At 36.4% G+C, this 12,346-nt stretch overlaps 1 protein-coding gene across 17 annotated transcripts in view; it reads right to left on the reverse strand.

Moving 5' to 3' along the window:
• The window catches only part of LOC117421382 (teneurin-3-like), a 932,247-nt gene that overhangs the window by 25,727 nt on the left and 894,174 nt on the right, over nucleotides 1–12,346 (reverse strand). For all 17 annotated transcript variants that reach the window (XM_059027478.1, XM_059027514.1, XM_034035713.3 and 14 more), the window contains 6 exons: nucleotides 11,566–11,712; nucleotides 9,884–10,100; nucleotides 6,429–6,548; nucleotides 5,582–5,843; nucleotides 4,465–4,732; nucleotides 2,351–2,494 (listed from right to left, as the gene is read on the reverse strand). In XM_059027478.1, the coding sequence (XP_058883461.1) occupies nucleotides 2,351–2,494; nucleotides 4,465–4,732; nucleotides 5,582–5,843; nucleotides 6,429–6,548; nucleotides 9,884–10,100; nucleotides 11,566–11,712 (1,158 nt within the window). The remainder of the gene's footprint in view (nucleotides 1–2,350; nucleotides 2,495–4,464; nucleotides 4,733–5,581; nucleotides 5,844–6,428; nucleotides 6,549–9,883; nucleotides 10,101–11,565; nucleotides 11,713–12,346) is intronic.

Below are 12,346 nucleotides of genomic sequence, written 5' to 3' on the forward strand. Positions count from 1 at the left end.
TATTATCATGAAAATGGATGATGAACAATATTTCACCTTCATTGGAATATTTATTGCAACTTTTCTTGGTGCCCATGCAAACACCTGTCACTGTCTGCATTCCCCACCTCGATGAATTTCTCTGGCTCATCCAGCTTTTCATTACAACTAATTACTTTGCTTATTCAATTAGACATGCGTCACTTTGAAAAGTCACTATCTGTCAAACTCTACTCCTTAACAGAATTTCAAACCTGGATCGATTCACTCTTTGAATAGGGAGTGACATTCATTTTTTGGCTGCTGAAGGGCTGTCTTAACATTTTTCAAATATTTTATTCTTAATGTTGTCTGGCTCACACAGTACAGTATTTTATGGACGAACACCTCTGTACTTGTTTCTCTTAATCACTTACTATAGGTATCTTTTATTAATTTACTCTGCAGCACTTGCATACCAGTCTTTATATTTCAAGTTGAGAATACTGCGAGCTAAAGGAAACTTTTTTGTTATACATTTCAAGGCAACCATTCTGAAGTTCAGATAGAATTCTGCGTTTGAACATTTTCTTCCTTTTATTCACACTGCATATTTACAAGGATATATATATATATATATATATATATATATATATATATATATATATATATATATATATATATATATATATACACAGTACTGTGCAAAAGTTTTAGGCAGGTGTAAAAAAATGCTGTAAAGTAAGAATGCTTTCAAAAATAGACATGTTAATAGATTATATTTATCAATTAACTAAATGCAAAGTGAGTGAACAGAAGAAAAATCTAAATCAAATCCATATTTGGTGTGACCACCCTTTGCCTTCAAAACAGCATCAATTCTTCTAGGTACACTTGCACAAAGTCAGGGATTTTGTAGGCATATAGTCAGGTGTATGATTAAACAATTATACCAAACAGGTGCTAATGATCATCAATTCAATATGTAGGTTGAAACACAATCATTAACTGAAACAGAAACAGCTGTGTAGGAGGAATAAAACTGGGTGAGGAACAGCCAAACTCAGCTAACAAGGTGAGGTTGCTGAAGACAGTTTACTGTCAAAAGTCATACACCATGGCAAGACTGAGCACAGCAACAAGACACAAGGTAGTTATACTGCATCAGCAAGGTCTCTCCCAGGCAGAAATTTCAAGGCAGACAGGGGTTTCCAGATGTGCTGTCCAAGCTCTTTTGAAGAAGCACAAAGAAACAGGCAACGTTGAGGACCGTAGACGCAGTGGTCGGCTAAGGAAACTTACTGCAGCAGATGAAAGACACATCATGCTTACTTCCCTTCGCAATCGGAAGATGTCCAGCAGTGCCATCAGCTCAGAATTGGCAGAAAACAATGGGACCCTGGTACACCCATGTACTGTTCGGAGAAGTCTGGTCAGAAGTGGCCTTCACGGAAGACTTGCGGCCAAAAAGCCATACCTCCGACGTGGAAACAAGGCCAAGCGACTCAACTATGCACCAAAACACAGGAACTGGGGTGCAGAAAAATGGCAGCAGGTGCTCTGGACTGATGAGTCAAAATTTGAAATATTTGGCTGTAGCAGAAGGCAGTTTGTTCGCCGAATGGCTGGAGAGCGGTTCACGAATGAGTGTCTGCAGGCAACAGTGAAGCATGGTGGAGGTTCCTTGCAAGTTTGGGGCTGCATTTCTGCAAATGGAGTTGGGGATTTGGTCAGAATTAATGGTCTCCTCAATGCTGAGAATTACAGGCAGATACTTATCCATCATGCAATACCATCAGGGAGGCATCTGACTGGCCCCAAATTTATTCTGCAGCATGACAACGACCCCAAACATATAGCGAAAGTCATTAAGAACTATCTTCAGCGTAAAGAAGAACAAGGAGTCCGGGATGTGATGGTATGGCCCCCACAGAGCCCTGATCTCAACATCATCGAGTCTGTCTGGGAATTACATGAAGAGAGAGAAGCAACTGAGGCTGCCTAAATCCACAGAAGAACTGTGGTTAGTTCTCCAAGATGTTTGGGCCAACCTACTTGCCGAGTTCCTTCAAAAACTGTGTGCAAGTGTACCTAGAAGAATTGATGCTGTTTTGAAGGCAAAGGGTGGTCACACCAAATATTGATTTGATGTAGATTTTTCTTCTGTTCACTCACTTTGCATTTTGTTAATTGATAAATATAAACTATTAACATGTCTATTTTTGAAAGCATTCTTACTTTACAGCATTTTTTCATACCTGCCTAAAACTTTTGCACAGTACTGTCTATATATATATATATATATATATATATATATATATATATATATATATATATATATATGCAATAAAATGACAAAGGACACATTCACATTTGAAACATGAGCTCTTACCATTCTGGACATCTAACATGTGATGCTTGCCCAGTGTCCAGCCACCCATATTAGAAGCATCCAGTTCATATCCCTGTAAAATGGCAGTCCTTTTCTCCCAGAGGATCAGGTCCAGGCAGGATTCATACTCAAACCCGACAGATACTAAAATGACAAGAATGTAAGATACAGTTGACAATGAAAGGAATACACTTTTACCAAGGAGTCTCTCTTCTTTCATCTAGATCTTCAACCCCCTAATCATAAATTCTGAGATAAAACTTCACATACTGTAGATTAGAAAAAACAAAAAACAAAACAAAAAAAACCTTGACATTAGCTTCAGCTGAAGTGCTTGTCTACTTGATATAGATTAATATTTTTTTTACCTAAATCTCTCATTTTTGTCATGCAGCTCTCGTGTAGCAGCATTAGCAGCACTGTACATGTACATTATGTCACACTCTGAGCTTTTAAGTCTTGTCCTTTAAATTGCCTCTACAATACCAACACTTTGAAATAATGCTCACATGGTGCATCAGCGCAATATTTTTAAACTCAAGTCTAGGTTGAGTCAATTGCATTAGGAGACTGAACCTTTGACTTTCCAAGATCAATAGCTGCTAAGTCTTGAATTGGTCATATTATAAATATAGTTAATTAGTATTAAACCTAGATGAATAGAAAGGTAAGGATCAAAGTTGCAGCCTTTAAATACAAATTCCAGTCATTACAAAATACAGTATTATCTTTTTTTAAAAGCAAAAATAATAAATCTGCTACACAGTAAAGATCTTAATCTTCTACGCGCCGGATCGCTGTAATTTCAGGTTTTAAATACTGATGACGCGATCTCTTTTCCGGGAGCAATCAAATCAGTCTTTCAGAGCCGTGTCATTGAATAAAGCTTGGCAATAGGAACAAAAAATGTTATCCGTACATGCCATTTTTGAGGATACATTTAAAAAACGCATACACAGCAAACACGTCTACCAGCATGTATTTTCGAGAGGAGGCTTGTATTTGACAGTACGTACACCACGTCACTTTTATTTATTTATTTATTTATGTATTTATTTATTTGTTTGTTTGTTTGCTTGCTTGCTAGCTTACAGTGGTGGCCACATTTATTGTATTACCCCATTATTTTTACAATTACTGCTTTATGATCACCATATGGTTCGTTTTTCTGTAGACTATTATTGTTTTTGTTATTGATTGATTTGCTGTTCGTGGTTATATTGAATTCTATAACTTTTGTATATAAATATGATTTTCTCCTCATAATACAAAACTATTGCAAGTCAGAAAAAATACAGTACATTATGTTCATATGCCAAAATGAAATGCATTTATTTATTTCTTTGCTTTACAGTGATGGCCACATTTAGTGCAGTAGCCCAATACAGTTTACTGCTTTGTCGCCATTTATACTATAGTTCGTTTTTCTATATACTTTTTGTTGTTGTTGTTATAGTAATTTTTCTATAAAAAATGCTATTTGTGGATATATTGAATTTTATTATGTTTGTATATACATATGATTTTTCTCTTCATAATGCACATTTATTGAATAATTTAATAAAAACAACTGCATTTTTACTTGCATGTATTCATATGTTTCACGGTTAAAAAGGTTTTACGTATAATTTGGCAATGTACTTTGTGATATTTTACTTAGTCTGGACTACTTCCATAAAACAGCTGACAGTGCCGGTAAATAGGGCCATTTTGTCATACAGACCATGGCTCAGACAAAATCTTGTAGCTCCTCAATGGCAGAAGATATTTAAAATCTGATTTTTATTTGAAATCCTCATACAATTTTGCAACTGTAACATTCCATTTTTTTTTCTATATCTAACAGAAAGGGGTCAAATTGGCAGTTTTGGCATTCAACAAAGCTACAGTACCACCTACCACAACAAGTTATAAATATTAATTTAACTGTATCAATTAATTAAATAGCAAACTGTTTTATATGATGCACAGACCTTTGACAATGCTAGTAGTAGAGAAGCAGGCCTCATACAGAACTCTAAAAGATATTAAGTACAAATTAAGCTGCAGAATGTTGAACCTGGTATTTCACTCTTATTTTACCTTGCCCTTCACATCAAAAACACACAACTCACCAACTGCTTCAGACAAGCCATAAACCTTCTGATTGTAAGCGTCTGTCTTGTCCCATATAAAGGTGTAGGACAGGTTGGGAGAGGCTGGAAACCACTTTTGAAAAAGCCTGCCCACCACGGCTACCATGAGATGGACCTTCATGAGGTTGAATGGGATATTAGTCTGGGTCATGGTCACTTTAAGGATAGGCTTATAACCTGCTGCACGGGAGCTCAGGTAGAAGAGTTTGAGATCAGTGCCTGGGATTGCAGTCTCCTCTTGTAGGACCTGAAAAGGAAAGTCTCAGTTTCCGAACTGGTAGAATATACAGCATAGTATGACATTTCATCTTCCATTAATGCAACGTTAGCAAGAAAAACAAAAACACTTGTGTTGCAGTGCACACATTGCTCTGCAGGCTGTGTTCAGTAGGCCCGAATCACAGATGAAACTGATTCTCTTCTGTTCTTACATGCAGTGAAACTTTATCATTAATGTTTCAGTGAGGCAGCATAAGTTCATTGAAATCAACCGTAAAATATACTTTTTTCCTGAGGCTCTGCAGTAACTATTAGCACCTTTGTCTAGGTTTTAAGAACTCAAGTTACTTGTTTCCGCTGACATTCCATTAGCAAAGGAATCACAGATGATATCTATGTAAATCTATGTAAAACAAAGAACTGCAGAATACGGAGGCAGAACTGTTAGTATGTAGCTCCATATTAATATATTATTTACTGCACATTGTAACATTCATAAATAATAATACTTTAATGAATGTTGTAACATTTATATATTATATTTTAATGGAAGCTGTTTATAGGTTGTAGCATAATAACCAAGGCTGAATTGAACTGAATTAGTATTTTGGGGAATAAAAACTCACAAGATAACAATAATAATAAACGTTCTGTATGATATATTTGTTAGCATAAATTCGTATTGCTTACTTAATTGCTTTGTGCTTGCTATGCACGCTAATGCAGCACAATTTGTATTTTTTGTTCTTGTTTTAATTATCAGATAACACCAATCTGCATCAATGGTGCAGTGTTTCATGAATGATTCCCACTTCCAAAAGCTGTAAAATACTGTCCAAAAGGTCACGAAAATATCATATGATCAGTGTTTATTTACCTGTGTCTCAGGAATGATGGGGCTCTCTTCAGGGGATGACCTGAAGAACGTGGATAATGGAGATGAGACAATGAGAGGGCTGGGCCTTACAAACCCGCTCAGGTCACAGCTGGGAATGTCATTCTCTTCTTTCTTCATCACCAGTGTGTCCATGACATAAAACACATTCCAGGGGATCCACACAGTGCGGTACTGGGTTAGAAACGGAGCACGCTCAAAGCTCAGAGTCAATGAGGCACCACCATTGGCCAGCAGGTCAAACCTAACCAAAGAGCAAAAACAAAATTAATTAACAGAACATAACCTATAATTTTACAGCATCCCCTTTGCTCCTTATCGATGCAACTACAAAAAAGATTGGATAACTCTTTTTAATGCCCTACATTCACCATGGTTCCAGTACCTAGGGGGTGCACTTCTGTCTGGGGAGGCTCTATATGCATCCCTACTGCTTTCTTTCCAAGTTAACAGCTGCTTTGGTCAGGCAGTACTGTAGATGCTCTAATATCTTTGGGTTTTTTCTAGAAGTGATTTAGAAATCATAACTGCAGCCAAGAGCATGCAATTTTTTTTTTCTCCACTCTGTCTGTCCTTGAAAGGTAGCCCATAGAAAAGGCTAGAAGTTGTCATCTTGTACAGTATACACCTTACAGCATGCATCTTGTTACTCAAAATAATCACATTTTATTATAAATGTCCTTAATCTTAGTTTTATCACTGTTAGGATGTACAAGAGGTTGGTCAACACTAATTCAATAAAAATTGTGACCAGATGGTGAAAACTATTAAACACAATTAGTAGACGTCTAATTTGTCATCTTCCGCAAAGCAGGTAAAATAGACGTACATTCCATCCTGCCGGGCAATGGTGTATCCGTGCTCTGGGTAGTGCACAAATGAGACATTAACTCCAATGAGAGGGGTTCCATCTGCTGTTAGCACCTGACCTCTGATGATAGACACAAGGCTGCAGAACAAACAAACAGCACAACAAAACCATTACAGTTAACATCTGTTCTCCTTCAAGGCCATCGCAAGCATGATTTACAGGTAACACAATCTAAAAGCACGCAATCCATTGTTATTCATGAAGTCAGCTAAGGAACACTCCCCAATTCCCTGCCCCCTTTAACCAGGCATCATTTATATTCTCTAAGTGACTCTGAAACAATTTCCATTTTAATTTGTTGCAAGCTGTTCTCTGGAGACTTATCAAGATCAATAATTTAGTGATGAATGCTTAAAAATTATAAACTATATACTTTTGAACCATATATCACATAGTCGGCAATTACTTAAAGAAAACTTAGAAGTCCAATTAATTTTGAAGCAATTTGTAAACCTGTAGGGGATGGCAAGTGAAAGACTTAAAGGGGCGTTAAGGAACATTTATGCTTCAACTTTTAATCAACTGCTGTGCTTAACTGCATTAATGCTGGTAAATTACAGTAAGCCCAGGAGTTCCTGTGTTAATCCTCTTCCTTTGCGCTGTGAGATACAGTACAAGACACCTGCTATTAGCTAGTGGTTTATTTGCAGGTCATTACAGGTTTCTAAAGTGCTAATCAAACATACCAGCCATGCCATGTTGCTACCATGCAGTGAGCAGTATTAAAACCCCCTCGTAATTTATTCCATTTCCCAGATTCAGTCCACTTAAAAAGAGTAACCTTTTCTTCTCCCAGCAACCCATTTAACCTTTCTGACCCAACTTGACCTGATCTCTAGCTAAACCTCCACATACTCTCAGGTTTTAAGCAAAAGATAGAAATAACGAAACATCTCTGTCAATGACTATCACTTAATACAGAATTTTACAATTGGCATCTTAGAGAGGATCAATTAATATATGCATTTCAAACTTAATTAGGTGTTGAAACACCTGTTCTGATTTGATTTGGACTATCCAGCTACAGGTTAAAAGGTTGTGCTCAAATTACAGGAGGATTCAGCAGGTTTCATTCGACTTTATAAAGGAAAATGACTAGTTAATTCTATAGGGTGATGCAAAACTTTTGGCCATAGCTGTATACACCACATTTTTAATTGATAAAAGCTGATCTAATTTTTCTAACCAGGCCTTTTGTACATTTAACATGTTTTGGTCAGATGACAATAGAAATAAAGCAATGAATTATGATCTGCAATAAATACACCCAAAGTTTAATGTTACCAAAAAAACAATGCAATATACAAGAGATGTGGCATTCTTACTTCATTTTAACAAATGCAGTATGATAAGTCCAGTCCAAATAAAGTTTCCATTATTGATATTATACACTATTAATCAGAAAATAATAACTACGAAAACTAATTTGAGATAAACGTTTGGCAAAATTTTCATGAGAAGACTCCACCCTTAATCAAAGCTAAATTCAGTCATTCTAACAATGTGAACGCAACAGTGTCCCATGGTAGCTATATAAAACTTACAAATAATAGCATTCCTATAACTGTTACCTTTGTAAGACTTCATCAATCAATGTTAATTTGATATGAAAGGTAAGCTTAAAGTACACATAGTGCATCCAAAATACAGAAATCAAAATACTTTTTAAACCACCTTTCTAAGCAACGTTATTATACTTTCAATCTTCAGTCGCAATTGTTTCTCTTTTTGACACTTGCGCGTCATTGATTATTTGTATTTGTAAACTGTGAGGGTGTCTGATTTTTTTTCATGCATTTTTATTATTGCAATGTTGCCAACCTTAAAGACCTCCGTTTTGTAACATTGAAAAGATAGCTATTTAACAACCTAACAGGATAATATATGTACTATAATATGCGTTGTTATTCAATTTAATAAAGCTAAATATTTTATGTTACCTATGTGTTGACTGCTTTTATTTCCTTGAAAAAAAAAAAAAAAACACCCAAGCATAAATAAATCAAACATGACAAATGTTTCTATTAATAGCCTTCTTGTGGGAACTAGAATACTGTGATTTAAATACTGGAGTTTGTATATGCTTGTGAAGTCTGAGAGGAAAACATTAATTGGCTGTGCTAACAGTCACTTCAGGCTCACATTTTAGCCCCCCCCCCCCCTTTTTGGCCCATAATTCGAGCACTGGTTGTGATCCAAAAAGGCAAATCTGTATCAATCTCTGTCAACTGCTGCTTTGAACAGAAAAAAAAGTGTTTTAAAAAAAGCCTTTGTTAAAAAACAGGATTGTTCCCATTGTGCTAATTATTTACAAAAATGTACCAACGACTAAGCAAAAGACTACAGTACATGTCTCAATAACAACATTATCTCATCCATCTTATGCCACATGGTGGCATTTAGCAGGGGCTGAAGGCTGAATCTTGCATTTGCACCATTAGTGGCACCTTTTTATTGTCTTGTATTACTTTAAGAACTGAAGATGAACAGCCCCCGGGATGAATGAATAAGTACTGTAAAGATACACTTAAACATGCTGTAGCCAGAAAGCCACTAAACTCGTTTAGTTGTGTTTTATTAGCATGCATATGCTGTCCTTGTCAATAAACTCTCCTGTCTCCACCTTCATATTTATACTCATCTCCTGCCATACAGGGCCCATTAGAACACAAAAAGAAACATTATGTCTTGGGCAGAACATTTCCAATTGCTTCTCTTTTCTCAGCTGCGTAGAACACACAGTACAGTTACCAAATGCTTGTGAATTAAAAGAAAAGATCAGATATAGACCAATGATCACAGCTAACCAAGCTTGACACAAGCTGATTGCTTATAGTTTAGAAAAAAAAGACATGCACTGGGTATAGATAATATTATCTATATTGATGCAAAGCACAGATGCTGATCTAACAAAGGTTTCTGCATGCCTCACTGGAAACAGAAAAAAGACAATGAATCCTTTCCAGTGCTAAGGATCCTATTAAATACCTTTTTTTTTTGTTTACCTTGCAAAAATAAAACAAAAAAAAGCTCTGATTGCATTACTAAGAGGATGTCAACGCACTTTACACAGATGCTCCCAAGCATATCATTTCACTATGAACCCGCAAAGGAACTCGTGGTGGATATTAGAGAAGAATACTGTAAAACAGGAATTATTTTGTCCATATCTTTATCCAGCATGCTCTCTTTTTCAAATATTTGCTGACTGACAGATTTAAAAAGTGCACTAATTTGTGTGTATACAGTATACTATACAAATACTGATTATATTCATAATATATATATTTAAAAGTAAAAACATACATTATATATTTCTACAAACACACAAAGAAATGTTAAAACAGTTGATCAGATCAGTAGAGATACAGGCAGATAAATGAATAGGTTTATTATTTTTCAGTCAGTGTCACCTTTTGTTAAATGGATTTTCCCCAGTTATGACATGGCTGCTGTCCGGCCCAACAAGAAAACTGATTCTGTCATAAAAGGATTTGGCAGCTTGCTGAGAGGGTGGCTGCTGGCTCTGCCCAATAATGTCGTTGGGGTCAGGTGATCCGCGGCAGTATGCCTGGTTTTGGCATGAACTTTGTAAACAGCAGTCGGGATCCATACAGTCAATCAATCCATCTGCAAGCACAAAGTCACTCAAGTGAATATATGATCATCGCTGCTGACGACACTGATAACGAATTCAAAGCAAATGCTTTGTTGCTGCTTGTACAGCTTGAACAATGCTGCGCCTCAAATCAGTTTACGATTGTGTGAAAATATGTCGATTTTTCTAAATAGTTGTTTTATAAACCTGGAGATTTATAGTCAAAAAAGCACTGTAGTGTTAAAAAGGGGAAACAATTACACTTGTTATCTAGGATTAATTGTTTGACTGAAACATAAAAGTAAAATAAATACACACACACACACACACACACACACACACACACAAATAATCCACATATTGTACTCTGCCTGGAAGTACTGTGTTGTGTATTAGAGCAAAATATGTTTCCTGTCTGCAACAATGTTCAGAAACAACAAACACGTGCCAAATTACTTTTAACTCTCAGAAACGTAGTTAGGGTTTTGTACAAGGCTTTGTTCTCCCACAGGTACTATCCAGTAGAGTCACACTCAAATGTAGTCATTCATCTTGTTAGTTTATAAAAAGAAAACGTACATCTGGCGTGTAGTCTGTAGGTCATAAAACTGCATGAGATTGACACCCCTGAACTAATCAGCTGGAAATGCATTTTTACAAACCTCTCTGCTAACATCAATCAAGGAAGGAATTTCATTTTCACCATTCGAGATGCAGGGCTGCTGTGTTTGTCATATTTCACGGAGTTTACCAGTGACTTACCCCAGCAATTATGAAACAGACTCCCCATAACTCGTGAAAACATTTTTGTTTTTTGTTGTTGTTGTTGTTGTTGTTGTTGTTTGTACTCCTGGAACGAGTGTTATTTACTATTGCTAACTTGATTACCCTTTTGCCCGCACTATGGCAAGCTGCAGTGGCTTTCTAGAACAAAGGGTATATTTTAACCCCACAGGCTTATATTGTTATAATCTTTTCTTCAGTCATTAATTATTTGCATATGAAAGATCAGCTCTTGAGAGGCATGTCCTGCCATGTTACAGAAGTCTTTTGAGACAGTCCATTATTTAACTGCCTTTAACTGCCTACCACTGGACCGTCTAGAGCTAGCCAGAGAATCCAAGCTGTTATTTATATAGAGTAATACATGGGTCAGCTGTGTTTTTTCTCAGACCCGTCATATTCATATTTAATTATGTTTACCCTGTATTAACTCAAGGGAAAAGAATATTTCAATAGGGCTAGACTAGGCTATGTTCCCTTTACAAAGATCCAGAGCAGTGAGGGTGGTTGCTTGGAGATGCTATACACTGAACAAACTTTAAACCAGTCTGCTGTTAAATGTATGTTTTTGTCTTTAGGATTCCACAGAAAAAAAACAATATATAAACAAATATATAAACATAGAGGACACGGTCAAATCGGAAACAAAAATGCATGGTAAAATGACAAATATGATTACAAAAAAAAAAAAAACTGTTGCGCAACACTCCTTACCTCCTTCGTTGTCCTTACTATCTGTGCACAGGGTTTCCATGGCAACATCACACCCAGCTCCTCTCCATCCAGGCTGGCAGACACAGTGCCAGCCATTTTGGTCTAAGGTACACCTTCCATTACTGTTGCACAAACCCGGGCAACCCTCTATCAAAGGAAAAAAAGTGTTATCAAGCAAATGATTTCAGTACAGAACGCAATTCAAAAAAAATAAATAAACAAACAAACAAAAAAATAAATATCCACAATTGGTGAACATACTGACACTGAACTGGAGACAGGCCTTGGAAAATGCACAAATACTGTAATTTCACATAGATGTAACTGCAAACGGAAAATTATGTTTAAGGCCTTATTTCTCAAAACCAATGAAATTGCTAACCTGAGCAATTTGGTTAATGACTGCAAATCAAGCATATGGCCAGACTTCAAAAGGTTTTTTTTCCTTTTTTTTTGTACATAGACAAATAAACAACAAGGACTGTTCACATTCCAATACCTGCTTCCATGTAAAGGTTATGGACTTTGGATAGCCTAGGCATGTTTTTTCCCCCACTGTAACTGACACTTCCGTTTATTATTAAAGACACATTGCTTTTGTACCCAACTGGCTCCAGAATCTACGGACACTTTAAGGCAGGCCAGGTTTTATAACTCGCCATTAAACCACACATGAATTGATGTTAACTCAACAAGTAAAGTGGGTGTGAATTGCATGAGCGGTTTCAATAAATGTGTTCAATTGTTTAATTGCGGTGGCAGTTCTATCCAGAGAGCATCA

This window comes from Acipenser ruthenus, chromosome 1 (genome assembly GCF_902713425.1).
Source record: "Acipenser ruthenus chromosome 1, fAciRut3.2 maternal haplotype, whole genome shotgun sequence".
NCBI classification, from domain to species: Eukaryota; Metazoa; Chordata; class Actinopteri; order Acipenseriformes; family Acipenseridae; genus Acipenser; species Acipenser ruthenus.